We start from the raw sequence: 27,025 nt of genomic DNA, 5'->3' as shown, positions 1-27,025 counted from the left end.
ACCTCATGCATTTCAGCCCTGGACCAAATGCTGCATTTGCCTGAGGTCACCCAGCAAGCTAAGTGGAAGTTTCAACCCAGGTCTTCTCATTTTAAATCTAAAGCTGTGTCTCTAGGCCTTGTATCCAACATAAAATCAAGGCTCTATGACTGGCACTACTGCAACTCACTGTTATCATTTTTTGAGGTCTTCTACATGCCAGGTATTGTCCTGGCAATCTCATCTTCCCAACGACTCAGTAAATGGTTCCATAATTATCCTCATTTTATCACCGAACAAACTGAACTCGGGTTAAATAACTTGCCCAAGGTCACACAGAGTTTTACTGTCAAGAGCTCAGACTTAACTCAGGTCAGACTCGAAAGCCCATACTCTGAATCACCAAGCAAGACTTTAAAGGTGACCCGGTCCTGAGACATGATCTCATCAGCACAGACCCTTCTCCCAGCTGACAAGTGAGCAGGTAGGTAGGTGGGTACTCCTGGCTGTGCGCATGCCCAGACTCCGCCCAGCGACCCTGCCGGCCACCTCGGTCCCCTTAACTGCGCAGGCGCTCTCACTCCGAAAGGCCGCTGGGTGAGCGCCGAGGCGGTGCACGGCGGTGGACTCGCCTAGACGCGCAGTGCTTGTGCGTGGGGCTGCGAGCTACATCCTCGGAGGGGGTCGGAGATGGCGGCGGTCGACGGGGCTTCGTCGGAGGCGGCGGCTTCAGAGCAACCCGGGGAGCTGCCTGCCTCGGTGCGGGCGAGTATCGAGCGGAAGCGGCAGCGGGCGCTGATGCTGCGCCAGGCCCGGCTGGCTGCTCGGCCCTACCCGGCGACTGCGGCTGCGGCTACTGGAGGTTTGGGCCGCGGCGGCGCTTCCCCCTTCCCTCTCCCCGCCTCCCTGGTCCCCAGACTAGCTCCCGCGAGCCGAGTGCCGGGGTCCGGGGGGTCGCGTCAACTCCGCTGGCGTCTGGGCTCAGAGTCTCCCCTAGTCGGGGAGGGAATCCGCCCAGCCGCCTTGTCAAAGCGTCTATCCGCAACCACAGAGCGTTCCGCGGTCGCATTTGGGCCTCCTGAGCCCCAGTCCCGGACCTTCCTCGCTACACCTCTGCTGCTCGGACTCGGCTTTTCGTTTAGGGATGCAGCGGCCCCCGCCGGGAGATGCTAGCCAGTGCCAGGTGTCAGGGCCTCAGCTGTCCCAGAAAGAGGAGTTAGACTAGTTCTTGATTCTGAGCCACATACCTAGAACTAGTTGATGGAAGACGCAAATCGTGGTGTTCGTTAGGGAGAACTTTCAACATTTGGAGTTGCCAAAAGTGCAATGGATTGCTTCTCGTGAGCGTCCCATTACTAGAAGCGCTCAAATAGAAACTGGCAGAACCCTTACTTATATGGCGGAGAGGAGATTTCAGCTATCAGAAGAAGGGACTGGGTAGTAAACCTTTAAGATTCGAATCCATGGATTCCATGAGTCTTTCTTGGACGTGTGACCTTGGCAAAAAGTAGATGCTCAAAACGTGTTTATTGAAGTAAATTAAGGACTGATTTCTCACTTCGAATTATTCTTTTATAGAATTTGTCACTGGGTCAACTAAATTTTTTCAGGGTACTTGAAATATGGTTTGGTTGACAGGCAGTTCTTCAGGATTACCTCTGTAACATGAAGTACATGTGTTGCGAAAGCTCTGTACTATACTATTTCGAGCACAGTTTAGAGCTATGACTTTTTTAGCAGCCGAAGTAGTGAGAGTGAGAAGAGTCTGAGGCTGGCGGCATGTCTTGATGTTCATACTAACACCGAAATTGCAAATTCTGGCTACTTTTGATGGTCCTGGTCTCATCCTTTGTGCTTCGTAGTGGTTTTCTTTTATTCTTTTCTCAGCTTGAGGCACGCTAGAGTCTGACAAAAAGTCTATTTGCCCTGATTAATTCATATTCATGATTCCATAAAGGTTTCCAGATCTATACTTCATGGCTGTGGAACAGAAGGTACAAAATAGCAAAAACTGACATTAAATTAAACTTTTGAACATGGAAAGCAAGCTAGAATGAACGTTCTGTAAGATTTCTTAGGCAGTTCCCCAAGAACTGAATTGTATTGTAGCATTGGGTACAACCCACTGTGGTTCAAGAGTTATGTTAGCTACCAGGATTTTTATCTTTGTGGTACTTTTATTTCGTGGTAGTATACGATTTTCTTTTTCTTTGTGTGCCATGACATATGCCATGAAAGAGACTGAAAAAAACTTGCTTAGAATAAAGAATGGTGGTAACGTCCTGGGGAAACAGCAAGGCATAGCAGCAGAGAGAAATTGGGCTTTGTTTTGGGCGTGAGTTAGCATTGTTTAGGATCCTGCTCAAGTCATGGCCTTGACAACTCCAGCTTTCCCTGTTCCTAATTTTCATTGTGCTTACTGGCATTCCATTCATTTGCTTTGCTTTTTATATTACATATTCTGGTATGTTCATTCATTTCTATCCATCCAGTCGGTACGCATGGAATGTTTACTCAGAATTACACAGGTAAAGGCACTCGGTCTAATGAAGGGATTCAGAGATACAAACAGGTGTTATAGTGTGAGAATTGCTATTAACAGTGGAAACAGGCTTATAATCTAATCCTTTCATTTAATAGGGGGAGAAATTGAGGCCAGAGAAGGAGAGTGACTTTAGCAGAATAAAACGTATTGTTTGTCTTTTTTAAAAAAGTGGGCCGGGCACGGTGGCTCATGCCTGTAATCCCAGCACTTTGGGAGACCGAGGCGGGTGGATCATGAGATCAGGAGTTCGAGATCAGCCTGGCCAAGATGGTTATACCCTGTCTCTACTAAAAATACAAAAATTAGCCAGGCACAGTGGTGGGCACCTATAATCCCAGCTACTTGGAAGTCTGAGGCAGGAGAATCGCTTGAACCTGGGAGGCAGAGGTTGCAGTGAGCCGAAAGCCACAGCACTCTAGCCTGGGCAACAGAGCAAGACTGTCTTGAGATAAAAAAAAAAAAAAGGTAGTAATAAAAAAATGGAGGCGTAACATACTGTAAAATGTACTCATCTGAATTTTACCTATGTAAATGGTTGTGTAAACACCATAGTGATCAAGATAGGTACACTTGCAGAACCTTAAAAGTTTTCCTGTGGCTCCTTCCTAGTCAGTGTCCACTCTCCATTCTCGAAGTAATACTCTTGTGACCATTTGATTGGTATTACCTATTTCCGAAGTTCATGTACATTGAGTCATATAGTGTCTGACTTTTTGTGCAACGTAGTAACTGAGAGATTCACACATTTTGTTGCATTGGTAGTGTGTGCATTTATATGTTGTATAGTTTCTTTTGTATTATGCCACAATTTTTCCATTTTCCTTTTGGTGGATATTTGGGTAGTTTCCACTTTGGGGGTGTTATGAATAAAACCTCTGTAAACATTCTTGTTTATGTCTTTGTTTTTGTTTGTTTTTTCTACTTTTTTTTAAGTTGCATTTTAGGTTTTGGGGTATATGTGAAGAACATGCAAGATTGTTGCCTAGGTACACGCATGGCAGTGTGATGAGCCTTCCTCCCCATCACCTATATCTGGCATTTCTCCCCATGCTATCTGTCCCCCATTCCCCACCCCCTGCTGTCCCTCCCCTATTTCCCCCGACAGACTTCAGTGTGTGATGCCCCCCTCCCTGTGTCCATGTGTTCTCATTGTTCAACACCTGCCTATGAGTGAGAACATGCGGTGTTTGATTTTCTGTTCTTGTGTTAGTTTGCTGAGAATGATGGTTTCCAGGTTCATCCATGTCCCTACAAAGGACACGAACTCATTGTTTTTTATGGCTGCATAGTATTTCATGGTGTATATGTGTCACATTTTCCCTGTCCAGTCTATCATCGATGGGCATTTGGGTTGGTTCCAGGTCTTTGCTATTGTAAACATTGCTGCAGTGAACATCGTGTGCATGTGTCCTCATAGTAGAACGATTTATAATCCTTGGGATATATACCAGTAATGGTATTGCTGGGTCAAATGGAATTTCTATGTTTAGGTCCTTGAGGAATCGCCACACTGTCTTCCACAATGGTTGAACTAATTTACACTCCCACCAACAGTGTAAAACTGTTCCTACTTCTCCACATCCTCTCCAGCATCTGTTGTCTCCAGATTTTTTAATGATCACCATTCTAACTGGTGTGAGGTGGTATCTCAATGTAGTTTTGATTTGCATTTTTCTAATGACCAGTGATGATGAGCATTTCTTCATGTTTGTTGGCCTCTTGTTTATGTCTTTTAGTGGACATTCACACTCACTTCTATTGTGTATATGCCTGGAGATGGACTTGCTGGGTCATAGGAGAGGTGTAGTTACGTTAAGCTTTAATAGATATTGCCAAACTGGTTCTATCAGTTTCCAATCTCACCAGCAGTGCATGGCAGTTCTGGTTGCTCCACATCCTCTCGCTCGGTATTGTCAGTCTTTTTCATCTCGGACATTCTGGTGAGAGTCTAATGATACTTCATTATGATTTTAATTTGTATTTTCCCAATGATTAGAGATAATGAGAACCCTTTTTTGTGCTTTTGGCCATTTGGATATCCTCATTTGTGAAGTGCCTATTCAGATCCTTTGCCTATTTTTAGGAAAGTTGGGTTATTTGTCTTTTACTGATTTAGAGGATTTGATTATGTATTCTGAATGTGAGTCCTTTGTCAGACATGCACACTTTAGTCCTCCCTTATCCACGGTTTCACTTTCTGTGGCTTTAGTTACCCACCATCTACCATGCCCAAAATATGAAATGGAAATTTCCAGGTGTGTGCGTGTGCACACACACATAACACAACATAACACACCCCACTGCTGGGGTTCTGGCTGAGATAACCTTGAATCTTTAGATAAATTTGTGAAGAACTGACATTATAATATTGAGGTTTAAAATCCATACATAGTCTATTTCTCCCTTTATTTATTTTGAGACGGCGTTTTGCTCTGTTGCCCAGGCTGGAGCACAGTGGTGTGATCTTGGCTCCTTTTCCTGGGTTCAAGCAATTCTCCTGCCTCAGCCTCCCAAGTAGTTGAGATTACAGGCCTCCGCCACCACGCCTGGCTAATTTTTTTATATTTTAGTAGTGATGTCGTTTCACCATGTTGACCAGGCTGGTCTTGAACTCCTGACCTCCTCAGGTGATCTACCCATCTTGGCCTCCTAAAGTGCTGGCAGTACAGGCGTGAGCCACCGTGCCTGGCCTATTTCTCCAGTTATTTAAGTCCTCTTTGATTTCTCTTAGTGTTTTGTAGTTTTCAGTGCAGAGATTTTACACATCTTTTCCTAGGTTTTTATTTCTTAATTCTAATTGTAGATTCCTGTGGCTATTTTACATACATAATCACATCAGCTGTGAATGGATCCTGTTTTACTTTTTTCTTTTCATCCTTTGTGCCTTTTTGGTTTTCTAGCTTTGTTGCACTAGCTGGGACCTTCAGTATAATGTTGAGTAGAAGTAATTATTGTGGACATCTTTATGTTTGAGATACATTGAATTTAAAGGAATTTGCCGTTTATGCACAAGGGAACATATGGACTTACCTACTACTTTAATTGTTGACTACTTTCGCTTACTTTCCTAGGGATGGCTAATGTAAAAGCTGCCCCAAAGATAATTGACACAGGAGGAGGCTTCATTTTAGAAGAGGAAGAAGAAGAACAAAAAATTGGAAAAGTTGTTCATCAGCCAGGTAAAGTGAGTTTTTCAAAAATAAGCATCTAGATTGGTTATTTTGAGTAACATGCATAATTCTATGCAAACTGATGCTAAATAAATGCCGTACGTTAATTGGAGTACATTATAAAAGGGATAAAGTTTGGCAGTTTTGCTGGTAGAGTTAAAAAAAAAATCAAAGAAACAGCCATGCATGTGGAAATGATTATTTAACTTGCGGCTGAGGTACTTAGGGGTTGATGCTCTCTGTTGTTTTATAACAGGCAGGGTTAGCCAGTATATTGATTGATAGAATAAATACTCAATTATTTTTTTGAGTATATATAAATACTCATCTGATAGGACGAAATGAGGCACCAGAATTAAGAGATAACGTTTAGGACATTCTTTTATTTATCTGTGGAGAAAGAAAGCAGATTACAAAGTATAAGATAGACCAGCATAAAAAGAAAGCTATAACTATGATCTAAGGTTAGTGCTTTGGTAAGTCACTTATATGTATACATACCTTCACAGTGAGGATACTTTCATACTCTTTGGGAAGAAAACAGAAATGCTTTATTTGTTCATAAGTTTGGCAGCCAACAGTGCAATATAACAGCTTAAAAAAACCACAAAACCCTATTCTAGTCTTTAGTCGCAGCTACGAAAGTGTTGTGCATCCATGTAGGTAGTTGCCCTGCTCTAATCTGTGTGTGCAGAAGCTGAGACTTGAAGGATTAAAATGTTTGTTTTTATTTGCACCAGGGACTGGTTTCATGGAAGACAAAACCTGGGGTGGGGTGGAGGGGTGGCAGGTATGGTTTCAGGATGATTCAAGCACATTACGTTTTATTGTGTACTTTATTTCCATTATTATTACACTGTAATATATAATGAAATAATTACGCAACTCTTGCTTATGATAGATTGCCAGTTTCTCAGTGGTAAATGTAAAAGGGAATGACAGAGTTTGAAAATCATCATTGTGTTTATTTAGGAATTCCCATTATAAAGAATGTTTTAAATTAGAAAACTGTACATTGTATGTTTTGATTAATGATGTAGTGGCTTCCTAACTGGTATTTCTACCACAGTTTCTCTTCATTCTAACGCATCCTGGTAATTTTTTCAAAGATACCACTTTGACTATCACTAGGCCTGTTCCAAAATTTTTAGTTTTTCCTTTTGTCTATAGCTATGCTCCTCTAATATTCTACAAAAAAAAATTTTTTTTAAAAGTTTGGAGATTAGTGTGTTAGAAGGAGGTAAGGGAAGGCAGTGATAGGAATATTTTGAGATAAACAGTTAATAAATGACAACTTCCCTTTTCTTTTTCTTGCTTTTTTTTTTTTTTTTTGAGATGGAGTTTTGCTCATGTTGCCCAGGCTGTAGTACAGTGGCACAATCTTGGCTCGCTGCAACCTCTGCCTCCCAGCTACAAATGATTCTCCTACTTCAGCCTCCTGACTAGCTGGGATTATAGGCGCCCACCACCATGCTCAGCTAATTGATGCCTGGCTAATTTTTGTATTTTTTGTAGAGACAGGGTTTTGCCATGATGGCCAGGCTGGTCTTGAACTCCTGGACTCAAGTGATCCACCCACCTTGGCCTCCCAAAGTGCTGGGATTAGAGGAGTGAGTCACTGTGCCCAGCCTTACTAGTAAAATTTATAAAAGTACTAGGAGAAACAATTCTTAAAGGATTAAGTTCCTTAAGCTAGGCATTTGAAGTCCTTAAATAACCTAGCTTTACCTTACCTAGAGTGGTTTTTCTGTGCTGGGAGTTGAGGATACATGGCTGAATACAGTCTCTCCCTTCAAGGAGTTTATAGTCCAGTAGGTAAGACAGATAAAGAAAAGCTGTTTGCTTTGTTGGTAGGGGGTAGAATGAAGGAGAAAAAAATTTTTCCATTTGGAAGTGAATTCTGTTGACTATTACCATGCTCATTATTGCTCTTTCCCATGTGATGTTGGTGCCCTCTCTGAAAGCAGATCCCTTTTCACCCTACCACTCTGGGACTAATCTCTTTTGTACTTTCAACAGTGCTGTGGTAGGCAGAATAATGGCCCCCAGGGATGTCAATGCCTTAATTACCCTGGAACCTATAAATATATTATCCTGATCATAGCAAAAAGGACTTTGCAGATATGATTAAGGTTAAAGACCTTGAGATGGGGAGATTATCCTGGGTTATCCAGGTAGACCCAATGTACACAGAAGTTTCCTTAGAAGTGGAAGAGGGGCCAGGCGAGGTAGCTCATGCCTGTAATCCCAGCACTTCAGTAGACCAAGGCGGGTGGACCACATGAGGTCAGGAGTTCAAGACCAACCTGGCCAACATGGCGAAACCCCATCTCTACTAAAAACACAAAAATTAGCCTGGTGTGGTGGTGTGTGCTGGTAATCCCAGCTACTCAGGAGGCAAAGGCAGGAGAATCACTTGAACCTGGGAGGTGGAGGTTGCAGTGAGCCAAGATCGCACCACTGCACTCCAGCCTGGGTGAGAGAGCAAGCCAAACCCCACCCCCCAACCCCAAAATTAGGCATGGTGGTGCACACCTGTAATCTCAGCTACTTGGGAGGCTGAGGCAGGAGAATCACTTGAATCCAGGAGGTGGGGGAGGCAGAGGTTGCAGTGAGCCGAGATCACATCACTGCATTCCAGCCTGTGTAACAGAGCAAGACTCCATCTCAAAAAAAAAAAAAAAAAAAAAAAAAAGCAGTAGAGGAAAGCTGAGGGTCAGAGGGACATGTATTATGGAAGAAGTGAGTTCTGCAATGCGAGAAGCCATCACTGCTGGCTGTGAAGATGGAGGAAGGGGTCATGAGTCAAGGAATGCAGGCAGCCTCTACAAGCTGGAAAAGGCAAGCAGATGGATTCTTGCCTAGATCTTCCAGAAAGGAATGCAGCTCTGCCAACACCTTGATTTTAGCCCACTGAGACCCATGTCAGAATAATCTAGAGATCTGTGTGATAATAAATGCGTGTTTTTAAGCCACTCAGTCAATGGTAGTTTCTTATAGCTGCAGTGTTAACACTAATACAAGTACGTTGCACATGGCTGGGATTCAGAAATATTTGTTGAATTGCTAGGTTTTTTTATGTTACTTCCTTTTCTTTTTCCTCTTAAATTACTTTTATAGATAAACATAATCAAGGTCTTATTTGGTCTTTTACTTCAATATATTTATGTTAGGCATAACATACATGCTGATAAGCTAATAAGATAGAGGAGAATATATTGTTCTAGTCATAAAAAAGGAAACTTAAAGAGTTCATTTTCCTTTTCTTAGGACCTGTGATGGAATTTGATTATGTAATATGTGAAGAATGTGGGAAAGAATTTATGGATTCTTATCTTATGAACCACTTCGATTTGCCAACTTGTGATAACTGCAGGTACTTATTTTAGATGGTGTTAATTGCCAATGTTTATATGTAGGTTTAGGACAAAACAAGTTTTATCTCTGGATATGATATTTTCTTAATAATTACGATTTTTATTTTGGGCGTTTCCTAAAATTTCTTTGGTTTCTATTTTGCAAAATACACATCTGTGCTTATTAAAGCTTATGATATACCCCATAAAATAGGAAGGATGCCAGTGGTTCTGCCATATAAATTTCCTTTTCCTTTCTGGTGGCCTGAGTTTTTTTGTTTTTGTTTTTAAACATCTCTCAGTGGCAGACTCCTAATGCTTCTCTTCTCCCAGCCCTAATGATCCCTCTATTTCTTTATTCCAGGGTGTGTTTACACCTGGGTGAGAGGACTGGGGCCTTCAGTGAGAGGACAGTAGCTCATACCTTTTCTCATTTGTCTTTTGCTACCCTCATAAATAGATGAGGAAAAATAATATTCTTCCCTTCTTTTTTTCTTTTAGACTTGTATCCTCTTTTTATATCATCCGCAATAACCTTTCTCAGTTCACACGGTTCTCCTATCGCTACTCGTTACTCAGCCAAATGCTGTGGATGTCTTGCACACTGAAGGCCCTACCTTGGAATCTTAGTTGGCACTCTTACTTGTTCCCTGTTCTTCCTTTGTCCCTACAGCCTTCAACTCCTCACCTGCCTGAAGGACCTACCCTTTCAAAGTCCCTTCTGCAGACATTGGGAGCCATCATGATTGGCTTGTTGCGGAGTGGAATCTTGAGTAGATAGAGAGGGAGTTGTGGTCCCTGGCCTCATGATCAAATATATGGCTGGGAATGTTCTGGCACCGCAGCTCGAACTATAGATGACAAACTCATTTCCCACTGACACAGTGGTTAAGGTCCATAGTCTTGTCATCATTCTCCTTAAAGCCAGTATGGCTTTTGGGAACTGAAACACTCCATATAATTTATTTCCAAGATAAAATGGAAGCAGCCGTTGTACCAGTTTAAAGAAAGTTGTGAATATATTACCTTGCCATAGCAAAATGGACTTTGCAGATATGATTAATGTTAAAGACCTCAAGATGGGGAGATTATCCTGGGTTATCCAGGTAGACCCAATACAAGCACATGAGCTTTCTTAAAAGTGGAAGAGGAGAGCTGAGGGTCTGAGGGACATTCAGTTATGGAAGAAGTGAGTGATGCAATATGAGAAGGCACCATCACTGGCTGTGAAAGTGGAAGGAGGGCGTCATAAGTTAAGGAATGCAGGTGGCCTCTAGAAGCTAGAAGAGGCAAGGAGATGGATTCTTACCTAGTGCCTCCAGAAAGGAACGCAGTCTCTGCCAACACCTTGAAAAGTCTGGAAACATTACACTTTTATGTTTAATTATTATCAGGAACATAGTCCTCCATTCTTTTTCTACATCATCAAAGATTATAGTTATAGTACAGTACAGCCTGCATGTCTCCCATTAGTTAGCTTTCATACAGCTATTCCTAGTTTTAACTTTTATGGTTTTGTGACAGAATCCTCTGATAGAACCTTTGATTTCTCCCCTCCCTGACCTGTACCTGCTCTTTAGTGTTTACCATTTCAGTAAAGGCAGCTTCATTCACTGGCTATGTCTCCACTCTCTTGTGTGTATTAATTCCAAACCTGTTTGGCTCTATGCTCAAACCATATGCTGAATCCATCTACATTTCCTCCTCTCCCACTGCTGCCTTAGCCTAGGCCACCGTCAGCTCTTGCTTGGACCACTGCAGTAGTGTTGTAACTGGTCTCTCCCTAACTATCCCTTTTGTACCCCTAGGGTCTCCTCTTCATACAGTATTTTGTTCAAAACTTGGTTTCTAATCCCATTTAGAATAAAATTTTCTTCACCATTGCTTGCAAGGCCGACTGTCTCTTGACTGTATCTCCCACCACTCCTCACCATCACTTCAGGTCTTCTAGTTACACTGGTCCCTTGCTGTGCACTCCATTTGCAAAGTACACCCCTGTCCTACAGCCTTTGCTAGGAATGTTTCTTCTCTAGATAATATAATTTATTAGAATAAGTAAAAGATAAAGTATTTTTTCTGTTAGAATTCCTGTGTTGCTAATTTAACCATGAGAGTTGCAGGAAAATGTATTATTTATGTGCTTTTTTGCTGTGAGTGCCCCTAAGTTGCTGGGCAATTTGCAATTTATTTAAAATAACTAACTTATATAATGAACTTAATCTGTTTTCAGAGATGCTGATGATAAACACAAGCTTATCACCAAAACAGAGGCAAAACAAGAATATCTTCTGAAAGACTGTGATTTAGAAAAAAGAGAGCCAGCTCTTAAATTTATTGTGAAGAAGAATCCTCATCATTCACAATGGGGTGATATGAAACTCTACTTAAAGTTACAGGTCTCTAATAAGTTGTATTTATTAATTTTAACTCTGGTAAAGTTTTAACAAACTAGTTATAATTAGTTTGGTTTTTGCTTACAGAATATGAAAAAACTCCCTAGTTTTGCATGTGTGTGACAGTCATGCATAATGACATTTACTAACATGTTTTCTCATTTTGCTTTTGCAAAAATTTTATTTCAAATTTTATTTGAAAAGTGAATGAGAAAACATGGTACTAAATGTCATTATGCATGACTGTCACAGGTATGCTATATATAATATATATATATATATATATATATATATATATATATATATATATTTTTTTTTTTTTTTTTGTCAAAGGTCTTACTCTGTCACTCAGGCTGGAGTGAGATCATAGCTCACTGCAGCCTTGACCTCTCAGGCTCAGGTAATCCTCCTGGCTCAGCCTCCTGAGTAGCTTGGATTACAGGCACACGGCACCATACCTGGCTAGTTTTTGGTATTTATTGTAGAGATGGGGTTTTGCCATATTGCCCAGGCTGGTCTCAAACTCCAGGGCTCAAGTGATCCTCCTGCCTTGGCCTTCCAAAGTGCTGGGATTACAGGCGTCAGTGATGTGCCATGCCCGGCCTCATTTTGCTTCTTATATGGCACTTTGAAATAAACATGTTGCTATTGGGTGATGTTAAGAGTACAATTTGGAAACTAAAAAAGGTTGGAATGGGAGTCATGCCTTGTTTCCTTACCCCCTTTCACCTCCATTGCCCACCAAAAAAGAAATATTAAAAAAAAATTTCAGGCATTTCACAAATACCTAAAATCTAATTCTAATTCAGGAAATGCCCTTCTGGAATGCTAGCGAGTGACCATGTAACTCTGTAGTCTCAGAGCAGATCTTCTCAACTCTGCTTGCTGCAGATGGGTTACAGGTAGGCCAACATGGTGATAACTTAAGTGGCTAGGGCTGCTAATGCCCAGGCCAGTTTCCCTGGGTCACAAGCAGCTTCTTGTATCGACCCCAGAGTAATACAAATATTGTAATATTCTGTTTATGCTGTTAGCTTGAAACATTGGGAGGCATTGCTTTAGAGCACAGTTTGAATACATGCCATACTAGAAAATCCCATATCTCCAAATAAAATTAAGAAGCTATATTATAAAACAAAACATATACTGAATTTCATTAAATATTAATGATTCTGTTGATTAGAAAATTCACTATTGTTTTATGTACCATTATTTTTAAATGCTACTAATTAAATCAACATATGCCTTCTTATCTATCACTTGATGCTTTTATTTTATACTTAGTGAAATCGTGCCATTACTTTATATTAGAGTTTTTTGTCATATATCACAACTTTGCATACGTAAAAGGGAAAATGCAAGTGCAAAAGACTTAAGGTATTCCTAAACTTCTTTACATTGAGTCCAACTTTTCTGCACCACTTTTGGACTCAGAATTTTTAAGTACTTTGGTGATGCAACATTTTCAGGGATGTTAAATTATGGAAAACGTGATGTCCCAGAATCTGTGAAATACAAGTATAGCACTTGATGTTAAGAAATTTGATTAATTAATTATTAATTGATTAATATTATGGTCCTTTTAACATTGTGAGAGGTACCCTGGGCATAATTCTTAGTGTGTAAATTATTCTCTTAAAATGTAAGTAAATATTATAAAGAGTAAAGGTATATAATGTAAAGTTTTAAAAGTAGAATGAAGACTTTTTACATCATTTTGGTACCAAAATTAAAATAGCTATCCTGCAGATCATAAGTTGATAGAAACAATTATTGATCTTGAAGGAGATGAGGAGTAATTGGTAATTTCCTGTGGTTGGAGATTACCTCATATTTAGGTCTGATGTGGCTAATCTGTCAACAAACTGTTTCTTTGGTGAGCCTGCCACGGTTGGTGAAACTCACTGACCACAAGTACTTTTGATTCCTGTGACAATACAGTCAGAGGACAACTTTTCTATTTATAATGTAATTCAGCATACGTTTACTGAGAGTTTTATAGGTTTAGATAGATGTTTTATTAGACCTGTTTCTGATCATTACTATTTTAAATCTTTAAATTTCTAGTAAATAGTTATTAATTTATACTTAGATAATTCTTTGGTACCTGTGGATTCAATGATTATAACTTTATAATATTTTGCAAGTCTGAATCCCAACTCATTTAAATATGGATTTTGTGTTGTAGATTGTGAAGAGGTCTCTTGAAGTTTGGGGTAGTCAAGAAGCATTAGAAGAAGCAAAAGAAGTCCGACAGGAAAACCGAGAAAAAATGAAACAGAAGAAATTTGATAAAAAAGTAAAAGGTAAATGGCCACATTTTATATCATGAAGGATTGTGTTTGACCATTTCTCAAAAAGCCTTTAGCTAGATTCTTCCTGTTTAATGTCACCAATAGATTGGAATGTGATTTTTAGAGGATGATAATGACTTAAGTTTGCCCTCAGTATGTTGGTCTTTAAGGCACTCAGTTCAAACCTCACAGTACTACATTTCTGAAAAGATGTATGTCATCATCTTAAAGTGAATCGTGTTTTTATTAGGAACAATATGAGTATCAGAAGCGGTATCACTGTCAAGGATTTGGCATCAATTAAATCTTAAGTATGATCAACAGTATTATAAAAAACACCCACCAACAAACTACGAGCTTAAAATGAAAAGCCATGCCCTAAGTCTTGGTCCTCTAATTCAGCAGCTAGAAGACACTTTTATTTTACATATGACCAAAAGACCCAGAAAGATGGGGTGACTTGTTACATAGTTATTGGCAAAGTTGGGACTGGAACCGGGCTTTTTTGACTGAAAGTCTTCATGAAGTAGTCATTTCTCTATCCATGTGTCTGTCTCTGTATGCTTTCCCTTGTCCATCTCTCTCTGCATTAATTTGTCCCTGTTATCCAGCCATGTATGTACGTCTGTTAATTCTATCTTTTCATCCGTCAATGCATCCAAAGTGTCAACAGTGTGCCAGGCACTGTGTTAACATAAATGCTGGAGTCAGTGTTTGTCAGGAGAGAAACTTAAAATTGTCCAAATGTGCTAGGTACTGTGAGAGTGATGAACATGCAGTGCTCTAGGATCACAGAGGTCACTTTCTGCTCTATCTCAGAACCGCTAAAAGTCTCAAAAAAGTAAACATAAATGTTCTTCATGCAGTAATTATGCGGAGTCCCACTGTAGTGTACAGTGTGTAGAGATAACACATTTTGTGTATATATTGGGTTTTTTATATATACTAAATTAATTCACTTAAAATGAATGTCCTGCGGCCGGGTGTGGTGGTGCACACCTGTAATCCCAGCACTTTGGGAGCCAAGGCAGGCAGATCATGAGGTCAAGAGATCGAGACCATCCTGACCAACGTGGTGAAACCCCATCTCTATTAAAAAATACAGAATTAGTTGGGCGTGGTGGTACGTGCCTGTAGTCCCAGCTACTCAGGAAGCTGAGGCAGGAGAATCACTTGAACCCAGGAGGCGGAGGTTGCAGTGAGCCAAGACCCTGCCACTGCACTCCAGCCTGGGTGACAGAGTGAGACTCCATCTAAAAAAAAAAGTCCTACCATATAATTTTGCTTTTGTTTTTAGGATTCAGAAGTGGTTTTGGAGGGTGAATAAGATAACTCAGATATCTTAAACACAAAAAAGCAAAACCAAAAATTGAATGTAAGCCTTCCTTGTTGTGAGGAACACAAGTTGTTGTAATCCTTGTCACTGTGAGGATTTGTTTTTCCTTTGTCATTACAATTGTAATTCAATTAGTGCAGAAAAGTTAGAGATTTACAAAGAAAGAACTCTGATTTTCCTGCTCAGAGACAGTCATCAGCAACACGTTTTTTACTCTTCCTGTTCTTTTCTGTGGTAAGACCCTTAAAATTTTTTAAAATAAAAATGGAAGCACTATTTGACAAAGTTTAGCAAGCAACTCCGTGATCAACATCGTTATATACATCTTTTTATATAGTTACTTAGCAATCCCTAAATCACAAGGTAAGGCACACTTTCATGGCTTTGTAGAGGTTTCCTGTAGCCAGCTATGCCATGTAAGAGCATTTTCATTAAAGAACCTTCCCAAAAGTAACCACTGCTGTATTGAGAGGATTTGAAAAGAGTTCTTTTGAATTTGTCCCTTTAATCTTTTCAATGCCCCACACCAGTCCTTCCTCTCTTCTAGTAGCAAGGAGAACCTTGAAAGATAAAGTAGTGAAAAGGCATTTTACAAGGTGTGAAATGGAGGACAGAGTTATAGGTTAGTAATATACTAGCCTAGGTTTTTTTGTTAATTCCAGCTACCTGAAATTACCTCAACTCTTGCTTCTCTGCTGCCTCCTTAACTATTTCCAGGTGGTATTTTGGTGCACATAATAATATATGGGTAAAATAGTAAGTATTAATTAAAAACCTGTACCTGAAAAGTGGTGAGGTATTTTTTAAAAGGAGGGCTGTCTGTACTTTTTCTTAGATACTAATTTTGTAGTTTGGTTACAGTGTCATCTAATGGTAACTAAATTCCTGTAATTTGACTAGCAGATTGAAAGAAGATGGCATCCATTTCATCACATGCCTTTTATCTATAAAAATTCTATGTGGCATATATGTTATTAGTATGAACAGAACTCTTAAAAAAATTGTTTTTATTGGTATTACTTTATGAAGAAAGATATGAACTTTATAATAATTGGCTTTTCTCATTACATTAAATTGCTGCTATTAATCACCAGATAAGCTACTGTCAATTGTCCTCATTTTTGAAGAGTTTGAGCTTGCCCTGAAGCTCAGACTTTTCATAGAATTAGACCTCTTGGGTCTGGTTTCTTTATTTCAATTCGCTTTTTATTTGAATGAAGCATGTCTTTTGAGAATATTTTCCCAAGTGGTAACATGAGTGATATATTTTCCAAGTCTCTGTAAATAGAAATGTTTTTCTAAGTTGTTTCTCAGTTCAGTAACATTACTCCATGGTCTTCTGGTGTTTAATGTGCAGAGAGGTCAGTGTGATGCCTTCTTTAATTATGGCTTCTTGTTGATTTACTTTAGAGGTTGTTCCTGCCTTCCTGAATAGGCCACAAAGGGCTGAGATTGGAGTAGACACTGTAGAGATTAGACACAAGAAGCTTACTGTGCAGTTTTCTCACAAGGCTCAGAACAGAGAGGAATAAAAGCAAGTCTAAAAGTATTTTAGTTGAAAAGAAATTGGAACCTGGTTCCTCTTGGTCTTCTGATTTTGATCCACAAAGAAGCTGACAGAGTTTACTTCTTTCTGGGAAGGTAAGAGATTATATTTACCTGCTTTTAGAATATGATCTTCTACTTTAGCAGTTTGAGAATTTATCTTACTACAAAAAGAATTTTACAGTTGAAATAGTATATATAGATATAGATCTGTATTTATATATCTGTATCTAGATACATAAAAATAAGGTGAAAGACAAGAAAGAGTTTTCTTGTTAGTGAATTCAAATTGTTGTAGATTTTAGATATAAGAAGGCAGAACTGCTGTCCAGTCTTTTAACTGCTATCAAAACTCTGTATCAAAATATTCAAAGGACCGATTGAAATTTGGAAAGAGTTCTTTTGAATTTGGCCCTTTTCTTTAATCTTTTCAATGCCTTACACCAGTTCTTCTCTTCCAGTAGCAAGGAGTCTTGAAAGAAGTAGTGAACAGGCATCTTAAGGAATGTGAAAGAGAGGACAGTTATACATTACAGAAATGAGTTATAGATTATAGAAATCAGTTTTCATTTCAAATCTTCAGTATGCACTGGCCTTGATATTAGATGGGAACATTCAGCTGGTTCAAATGTACAGAACGTTTTGGGTTTGCTTGCCTACTCTATAAATAAGGTAGAGTTAAAGCTTTTCTTTTGTTATACTAGCTTTCTCTTATTTAGTACTGGTAGAGGTTACCCTTCTAAAAAAGGAAAACTGATTTTCATTATTTATTACTATGTACTTTCCTCCCAAAAGAGGTAAGAAATTGGGGGACCCCAAGTTTGTAGGTATTGTACATTTTGGGCCTGTGGTTATATTTATGACCCTTTGGGGTCATCTCTCAAGAGTTTGGGAGACTCAATTCTGTTTCTCTGCATTAGTTTATGGAAGAAAAAATAAGACCAAAGAATCATTTTGTTATATCCTTTCCTTGTAATTCTTTTTCTCCCGTTAACAAGGGGCATCATGAGTCAATACTTCCTGCCCTACCATAAAGTATTTAAAAGTATCTGGTCTCTCTCAGCTACTTGTCTTACAAGTTTACCTCAGAAGCAGCATTGGGTTTCTTTGAATACAGACCACCTCTTTTGCAAAATCAAGATGTTAAAAACTGAATACAAGTTTTAGGTTGGTATAAAATTTTCATTAAAAAAGGTTTTAGGAGAAAATTATTTTGTATAAAAAGTATAAGCTGTGTCTGAATATATTCAGTAAGAAGACTGGTTACCATGAAAATTTTTATAAATTTCCATGAAAGGCAGTCCTTAGTTAATAGCTTCCAGCATTGTGAAATTCTAGGCCAGTGGCTAGGAGGCTGTAAATGTGGTGAACCACTATTTTGTCTCCAACTTCAGTTAGGCTTTCAGCGCTGCGTAGGACCTGCACCCACCCAGGTTTCCTCAGCTCCCCTAAAATCATTTCAGATCTACAGACCTTTTCCCACTCTTCTAAAGTCTTACTTTTCTTTTGAAACTACCTCCTGCTCATTCTTAGCAGTAGGTAGTTGATATCTGCTTTCCAAAGTTTTGTTAAATGAATTAATGTGAAAAAATTATTAATGTTACATTTTACCTGATGTTAACATTTGCCAAATTTTTTTCTTTCACACACACATATTTTGCCAAGCCATGCAAGTTACTTGCAGACATTGTGAGTTTTTTTGTTTGTTTTTGAGATGGAGTCTCGCTCTGTTGCTAGGCTGGAGTGCAGTGTCAGGATCTTGGCTCGCTGCAACCTCCGCCTCCCGGGTTCAAGTGATTCTCCTGCCTCAGCCTCCTGAGTAGCTGGGACTACAGGCATGTGCCACCATACCCTGCTAATTTTTGTATTTTTAGTAGAGATGGGGTTTTGCCATGTTGGCCAGGATGGTCTCGATCTCCTGACCTGGTGATCTGCCCACCTTGGCCTCCCAAAGGACTGGGATTACAGGAGTGAGCCACCGCGCCCAGCCTATGGGTCTTATAAATATTTCAGCATGTTTCTCCTCAAAACAGTGGCATTTGGCTGGGCGCAGTGGCTCATGCCTGTAATCCCAGCACACTGGGAGGCCGAGGCGGGCAGTCTAAGGCCAGGAGTTCAAGACCAGCTTGGCCAATATGGTGAAACCTTGTTTCCACTACAAATACAAAAATTAGAAATTAGCTGGGCATGGTGATGTGCGCCTGTAATCCCAGCTACTCAGGAGGCTGAGGCAGGAGAAATGCTTGAACGCGGGAAGCAGAGGTTGCAGTGAGCTGAGATTGCACCATTGCACTCCAGCCTGGGTGCAATGACTCGTGTCTTTAAAAAAACAAAATGGCATTCTTCTACAGAACTAAAGATCAATGATAATAGTCAAGAAATTAAGCGTTAATGTAATGCTCCTGTCTTGTGTATAATTTAATATTTCCCAGTTGTTTTGGTGTCCTTTCCAGCTCTTGGCTCTAGGTACTATCCATGGATGATGCATATTGATAGTTGCTTTGAAACTAGTCCCTCATTTTGTCTTTCATGACATTTTGCAGTGCCCAGGCCAGCTGCTGTTCAGTGTGTCCTTCCATTTAGATTTGTTAGCTGCTTGTATCTTCATGGTTAGGCTCATGTTGAATGTTTTTGGTGGGAATACTTTAAAGGTGATGTGTTTGAGCACTTATCAAGACACATGTACCAGCTCTTTGAAGGGAGTGGTAGTTTGCTTAGGTAAGGTGGTGTCTGCCAGGTTTTCCACTGTAGAGGTACTCTTTATCCTTTGTAATTAGTGAGAAATCTAATACTATGTGAATATCTCGTTCCTTACGTTTCACTCAGTGGTTTTAGTACACAGGGCTCAGTCTTACTTGAGTTGGTTATTATTCTGGTGGATATAAATGGTGATTTTCTATTTCTGTCACTTTCTACAATTGTTATTTGGCTTTTGGAAAGAAGTTTTTCTTCTCCTTTTAAAAACAGATTTTTATTTTTTTAAGCATCAGCTGGACTCATGGTTTCTTATTCTGAAGTCAGTGTATTACAGTTCATTCTGGTCATTACTCATTTTGGTGTTCAAATTGTCCAAAATGTGGCCAGTAGACTCCCCTTCAAGCTAGCGCCTATCTTTTTAAACTATTTTGTTTGGAAATAATTTCAAACTTATAAAAAATTGCAAGGATAATAATATAAAGGGCCACTTATATATCCTTTATCCAGATTACCTACTGTTAACACTTGATGCTATTTGCATCATTTGGATGCTCTTTCTATACATACACAGTATTTATTTTTTTCTGACCATTTAAGACTAAGTTGTTTATATCACTACCCTTTACCCATAAATATTAGTATATATTTCCTCATAGGGATATGTTCTGTTACATAACCAAAGTATATTGTTAACTTGAGTAAATTTAACATTTAGTGTTTATGTCTAATCTGTCCTCCATATTCTAGTTTTGTTAGTTGACCTAATGTTCTTTTTAGTGATTCCTTTCTAGAACAGAATTCAGTATAGGATTGGGTGTATTGGCTTTAGGTACCAAGTCTTTCTAAACTTTTATTCCAGGATATTTACATAGCCCTTATTTCTTTTTATGACATTGACATTTTTGAAAAGTCTGGTTCCACTGCCCTGCCTTTTAAAACATGCTTGTCACTTGGGGCAGTGTCTGGTGTGTCCTGCTGATTAGATGCAGGGTATGCGTATCAGGCCAGGGATAGTACATAAGTGATGTGCTTTTCTCATGGCCTCGTATCTGGAGGCATTAATGTCTATCAGCCCTCAGTGGTAACTCTTGATTTTTGATTTGGTAAGCAAAAAGAAATTGTATCCTCCTAGATTTCGTATCCATTGATGGTTCTTGCTAGAACATCTTTAGTATGATGGTTAGAAGAACTGTCTTCTAATTCCAGCATTCCTTCTGCATTTAAGCAACTGGCAGTCAGCATTCTATAGCATCCTTTTCCCTATTTACTTATTATTGATATGGATTTATTAATTTGTTTTTCTCCAGTGGCTTTGGTTCATTTCTGTCTTTATTTTGGTGCTCAAATGGTCTGATTTGGCCTAGTAACTAGCTTTTGTATCTTTGGACATGTCATTAAAATTTTTTATTTACTTTTGAGACTGAGTCAAGCTCTGTCACCCAGGCTAGAGTGTAGTGGCACAATTAGCTCACTGCAATCACCACCTCCCAGGTTCAAGCAATTCTCCTGTCTCAGTTTACCAAGTAGCTGAGATTATAGGTGCATGCCACCATGCCCAGCTAATTTTTGTATTTTCAAGAGATGGGATTTCACCATATTGGCCAGGTTGGTGGTCTCAAACTCCTGGCCTGAAGTGATGTACCCGCCTCACCCTCCTAAAGTTTTAGGATTACAGGCGTGAGGCACCATGCCTGGACTTAGGTCATTTCTTCAGCACTCCTTTCTGCTTTCTAGCACAACACATGTGTATCTGTATTTCTGTGTCTGTCTATACATATATGTAAACTTTGAGTTTACACTGATACATCCAGTTCTAATCTGAAATTTCATGGTTTTATGGATGACGAGAAACCTGGGTCCTGTGATCCTTACTATAGTGACTTGATCAAAGCCCTGTGACTGATTCCCATTACTGTTGCTGCTTCCTTTTCTGGAGGGAGCCCTTTTTCTTGGGCTCTCTCACTCTGCTGTGGATGCTTACTTGCTCCAGTTAATGGCTTTAGGACCAAATTGTTCAGAAAGGGAAAGAAGGATGAAAAAACCCCAAACCTATCTATTTCTAAATACTTTTGTTCTGGTTCCCGCGCCCCCCTTTGAGATAGTTTTCACCTAGGCTGGAGTGCCTTGGTGCAGTCATAGCTAATGGCAGTCTCAACCTCCATGGCTTAAGTGATCCTCTTACTTCAGTCTCCTGAGTAACTGTGACTACAGGCACATACCACTATGGCTGGCTAATTAAAAAAATTTTTAAGCCTGTAATCCCAGCACTTTGGGAGGCCGAGGCGGGTGGATCACGAGGTCACGAGATTGACCATCCTGGTCAACATGGTGAAACCCCGTCTCTACTAAAAATGCAAAAAAAATTAGCTGGGCATGGTGGCACGTGCCTGTAATCCCAGCTACTCAGGAGGCTGAGGCAGGAGAATTGCCTGAACTCAGGAGGCGAAGGTTGCGGTGAGCCGAGGTTGCGCCATTGTACTCCAGCCTGGGTAACAAGAGCGAAACTCTGTCTCAAAAAAAAAAAAAAAAAAATTTTTTTTTGTAGAGATGGGGTTTCACTATGTTGCCCTGGCTGGTCTTGAACTTCTGGGCTCAGGTGATCCTCCAAAGTGCTGGGATTACAGGCATGACCCACTGCACCTGGCCCCAAATACTTCCTTTCTGGCACAAGTTTTTCCAGGAATGTCTAGTAAATATTAAATATATGGCTTTATTCTTAGTATAGCCTGACACAATAGCTGAAGAATGGGGAGAAAAAGTAAAAGTCAATGTAAAACCTTGGGTTCAATCACGGTTAGAAAGACTGATTTTGACTACAGGTATTTTTTTTAGTATTCAGAAAAGTTTTCTTTGGTACCTCTTTTTAAGTACACATAATATATTCAAATTAGGCAGAAAAGTTAGTTTAGCATGATAGTGCTGCAGTGAAATTTTGTAGGATTTTCAGTGGGATAATCATGCCAAGATGTCTTGCATGAGAACAAAGTTGAAAAGCAGGTATTAGAATTCAAGCAGGCAACATCTTCCTTACATTATCTGAAACCAGGAGGCATCTGTGGAGTTCTGGTTAGCATATCATTATTTAGAAAATATCCTAAGGTAAAATTTAAAGGAAGGAGGGCATTCCAGATCTATATATAGAAAAACCAAGGTCTTCAGAATATGAGGATACTGACAGAAATGAAAGAGTTTGGTTGTTTTTCTTCCAGGTCAAAAACTATCTAGAGGTATGTGCACTGAAATAAATTCAAAGTACTTATCATGCTAGAGGTATCTGTCAACATATAACAACCTTGGGCAACTTATAACTTCTCTGTGCTTTGGTTTTCTCATCTGTAAAATTGGAATAATTCTACTTATCTTAAAGGTTTGTGAGGATTAAATGCATTTAAAGTGGTAAGAACAGTGCCTTATACTTAGCCCTGTGTTTGTTTTCATCCTCATGATCTAGTAACAGCTGAAAATACAAAGATTCAAGTAGTATTCTGATGCTACTTACAGATCTAAAATGGATTAGGGAAAATATGATTATTTGGCATATGTTGATTTTTATGGCTGAGATTATAAAAGATAGCTATCATACTCTCCCTTAGGTAATGCCATTGTCAAAGATCATGAACTGGGTGGATCACTGGTAAAAGATCAGAAATGTAAAGTGTTGCTTTTTATTCATTAATCTAGAAACTAAGAAGTTACTAGCTTGTTAATTTTCAATTAGCACCAAGTGTTTGGTTTTTTTAAGGTAATAGGCAGTGTAAACTTTTGTTTTTTTTTTTTTTTTGAGATGGAGTCTTGCTCTGTCACCAGGCTGGAGCACAGTGGCGCAGTCTCGGCTCACTGCAACCTCCGCCTCCTGGGTTCAAGCGATTCTTCTACCTCAGCCTCCCAAGTAGCTGGGACTACAGGCGCATGCCAAACCCCCGATTAATTTTTGTAATTTTAGTAGAGACAGGGTTTCACCATGTTGGCCAGGATGGTCTTGACCTCGCAATCCACCTGCCTCGGCCTCCCTAAGTGCTGGGATTGGCAGTGTAAACTTTTAAAATATGATTTACTTGATTGCTTTCAAAGAACCCAATATAATTTTCTTTGTAAAATGATTTTGACACGAAGTAGCAGAAAAAGCTCCAAACATTAGAATATGACCAGTGTTCTGGCTTCACAGTTGAACTAAAATTAAAACTCTGTGGTTCTTTCCAACTCTTAATATCCTGTGATTGTTATTTTTAGCCCTCTCCTAAAATAATACTGTCATTTTATAAAAACTTCAATAGATTTGAGGTCTGTTACACAAGCACCTTTTCTCAGATGAAAACACATCAGCATAGTGATTAGTTCTCTACTTTCTAGTTTTCTTGCAGGCAAAGCTTGACTTGATGGTTATAGACATAGCTCCTGACAGGAACTTAATAATACTCCTTTTTAAAATTATTTCAACTCCTTCTTCTACTGTGGCATTCTGTTATGTGAAGTCAAATGTACCTGAATGTGTCCTATTCTGTTACTCAACTCACTTCTGAATTTGGTTTTATTTTGCCTACCTCCAACCCACATAACCATTCTGAATCTCGTTTCACACTGCTCCAAGGACAACTTAATTCATAGACCAAGCTAGTGAGGTAAGAAAGTAAACTTGCCAAGTTTATATAATCAATTGTGATTTGTTATAAAATGAAGGTAAACTACACATGGTTTAAATACACGTAGACACACACACGTACATGGCTGAAAGCTTGATGGATTTTTGGATTCAGCTGAATAGCACCACTGAAAAGATGACTTTTAAATTTTTTTTTTCTTAGAATTGCGGCGAGCAGTAAGAAGCAGTGTGTGGAAAAGAGAGACGACTGTTCATCAACATGAGTATGGACCAGAGGAAAACCTAGAAGACGACATGTACCGGAAGACCTGTACTATGTGTGGCCATGAACTGACATATGAAAAAATGTGATTTTTAGTTCAGTGACCTGTTTTATAGAATTAATTATACATTTAAATAAAATTAAGATTGGTTCTGTTCAAAATTCAAGAAAATGCAATGTCTTCATAGATGAATGAAACCCTTGTATAAGTAATGCTTCAGTAATAATTATGTATGTTACTGCTTAAAAGCAAGTTTCAGTGAAGGTCCACCTGGCCTGGTTGTGTGCAGAGTGTCATGTCTGTGATTGTTTTCTTACAACCAGGGATGGAAGCTGAGTGCTAGAGTAGGTGCAAAAGTGATACATCAGCTACAAATTTGAGGACAAGATACCAAAACAAAGCGTATAAAACCAAAATAAAACGAGAAGACAAGCATAGAGAAAAAAGGATAGAAAGGAATGAGCAAAGTCTCCAAGAAATATGGGACTATGTGAAAAGACCTAATTTACGTTTGATAGGTGTACCTGAATACGACAAAGAGAATGAATCCAAGCTGGAAAATGCTCTTCAGGATATCATTCAGGAAAACTTTCCCAACCTAGCAAGGGAGGACAATATTCATTCAACTCCAGGTAATACAGAGACCACCACAAAGATATTCCTCAAGAAGAGCAACCCCAAGGCACATAATCGTCTGATTCACCAGGGTTGAAATGAAGGAGAAAATACTAAGGGCAGCCAGAGACAAAGGTCAGGTTACCCACAAAGGGAAGCCTCTCACACTTACAGCAGATCTCTCAGCAGAAACCCTACAAGCCAGAAGAGAGTGGGGGCTAATATTCAACATCCTTTAAAGAACTTTTAACCCAGAATTTCATATCCAGCCAAACTAAGCTTCACAAGCAAAGGAAAAATAAAATCTTTTACAAACAAGCAAGTACTCAAGAGATTTCATTACCACCAGGCCTGCTTTACAAGAGCTTCTGAAAGAAGCATCACACGTATAAAGGAGCAACCAGTATTAGCCTTTCCAAAAATATACCAAAAAGTAAAGAGCATCGACATAATGAAGAATTTACATCAACTAATGGGCAAAACAGCCAGTTAACATCATGGTAGTAATCCTAAATTTAAATCGACTAAATCCCCCAATGAAAAGATACAGCCAAAACCCAACGGTATGCAGCATCCAGACCCATCTCACATGCAAGGATACACAAAGACTCAATTAAGGGATGGAGAAAGATTTACCGACCAAATGGAGAGCAAAAATAAATAAATAAAAAGCAGGAGTTGCAATTCTTGCCTCTGATAAAATAGATTTTAAAGCAACAAAGATATAATGGTAAAAGGATCAATGCAACAAGAAGAGCTAACGATCCTAAATATATACGCACCCAATACAGGAACACCCCGATACATAAGACCTATAAAGAGACTTAGACTCCCACACAATAATAGTGGGAGACTCCAACATCAACGAGATAGATCAACGAGACAGAAAATTAATAAGGATATCCAGGACTTGAACTCAGATCCGGAACAAGTAAACTTAATAAACATTTATAGAACTTTCCACTTTAAATACACAGAATATACACTCTTATCAGTACCACATCACACCTACTCACAGGTTTAAATGAAATATTGTTTGGCCATTATTGAGCACAATTATTGGCATAAAAAATGTTTTCAATATCCATTTTTAGAATAAAGCAACACTCCCGTTCTCTCTCCCTCATTCATTTTTCTTTCTCTTTTTTTCCGTTCTTTAATAAAAATAAAAATAAATCCCGCGGTTCCTCCTCCTTCTGTTTTCTCCTAAGAGCCTCCCATCCGGGTGCTCAGTGCAAAAACAAACAAAGAAACCATAGATTGAGGTACAAGGAAAACTTTCAAAAAAGGCCATAGCCAGCTGAACTGGATTCTTTTAACCAAGAAACAAATAGAAATGGTGGTGTACCACTGTACCCAGGTTCTGGTCATGTTTTTTAGGATGATTTCTGTCTCCACGATGGTAGAAACAGTGGGGAACAATTGCTGGGAAAAGCCCTGATAAATAATAGCAGAAATAAACACTGATTTGGAGTTTGATCATGTAACCACTAGTTAATGAGCATATATTATTGAGGCCACTATATTACAGAAAATAGATTTGTCTAGTTAAGGGATGCTTCTATTGACTCTCTACCCTTATCAGTTTAAGATAATCCTAGTATCCATACATCGCTAACAGCTAAATCTGCTCTACCTAGGTTGGTAAGGCCCCTTCCTCATCTTTCATTTTCAAGTATAATTATAAATTAAGAAAACAGTTATGTTTACTTTGACAAAAGCATGTTAAACTGCATCAGTACAATTTAACAAAATACTTATTGCAAGGTATGACACACAGTGACATGCCTGCCGTCTTTCGTCTGTGTGAACATTAGTGGGGATAGCAACTGCTGAATGTTTGCTCTTACACTTTTATTTCTTCAAAACTCAATTCCTAGTTCAGTTTTTCTATACACTTAAGCTGCTAGGCTGGGACAGAGCAGGATCACATCAGCGAATAGTTGTTAAAAGCAACCATTATACATGAAGAGAGGACCAAGAAAAAAAATTAAAACCTACAAATTTCTCTAGAATGTGGATCAAACATAACTAGCCACACTTTTCAGTACATTGTGAAAAAAGATTACAAAGCAGTTTATACTCAAATTACCAATGCCTTAAAGGTTACCCTTTGGTTTTTTGAGGATAGGAGTCATTTCAAATTAGAGTTGACCCTTGAACAACATGGGGTTAGGGATGCCGACACCCCCCAGTCAAAAATCTGCATATAACTTTCGACTCCCCCAAAAC

The 27,025-nt window shown here is 39.2% G+C and overlaps 1 protein-coding gene and 1 long non-coding RNA gene across 3 annotated transcripts; one reads left to right on the top strand and one right to left on the bottom strand.

The window, feature by feature from the left end:
- The first annotated feature begins 558 nt into the window (after positions 1 to 558).
- Positions 559 to 25,969, top strand: XPA (XPA, DNA damage recognition and repair factor). 2 transcript variants are annotated; one of them, XR_013535571.1, is made up of 7 exons: positions 559 to 841; positions 5,596 to 5,703; positions 8,965 to 9,070; positions 11,281 to 11,446; positions 13,632 to 13,749; positions 16,484 to 16,714; positions 24,118 to 25,969. XR_013535571.1 is itself a non-coding variant. In XM_002743114.7 (6 exons), the coding sequence occupies exons 1-6, from the start codon at positions 670 to 672 to the stop codon at positions 24,264 to 24,266; spliced, it is 819 nt and encodes a 272-aa protein (XP_002743160.1). In that variant the 5' UTR covers positions 559 to 669; the 3' UTR covers positions 24,267 to 25,969. The 2 variants fall into 2 exon arrangements, 1 of the variants encoding a protein (XP_002743160.1); XM_002743114.7 differs by lacking the exon at positions 16,484 to 16,714.
- Positions 16,048 to 17,115, bottom strand: LOC144582574 (uncharacterized). Its single transcript, XR_013535572.1, has 2 exons — positions 16,647 to 17,115; positions 16,048 to 16,537 (listed from the first exon to the last, which is right to left on the bottom strand). It is a non-coding gene; the product is annotated as an uncharacterized LOC144582574 (long non-coding RNA).
- Positions 25,970 to 27,025: the final 1,056 nt, after the last annotated feature.

This window comes from Callithrix jacchus, chromosome 1, assembly GCF_049354715.1.
Source record: "Callithrix jacchus isolate 240 chromosome 1, calJac240_pri, whole genome shotgun sequence".
In the NCBI taxonomy this organism is placed as follows: Eukaryota; Metazoa; Chordata; class Mammalia; order Primates; family Cebidae; genus Callithrix; species Callithrix jacchus.
Note: the sequence above shows the minus strand (reverse complement) of the source record. Positions and strands in the feature narration are given on the sequence as shown.

Bases quoted from the DNA above. Each gene is read 5' to 3' on its own strand.
- XPA (XM_002743114.7), top strand. From the start codon at position 670: ATGGCGGCGGTCGACGGGGCTTCGTCGGAGGCGGCGGCTTCAGAGCAA. The intron at 9,071-11,280 runs GTACTTATTTTA...ATCTGTTTTCAG, and splicing joins CCAACTTGTGATAACTGCAG to AGATGCTGATGATAAACACA. The intron at 11,447-13,631 runs GTCTCTAATAAG...TTTGTGTTGTAG, and splicing joins AACTCTACTTAAAGTTACAG to ATTGTGAAGAGGTCTCTTGA.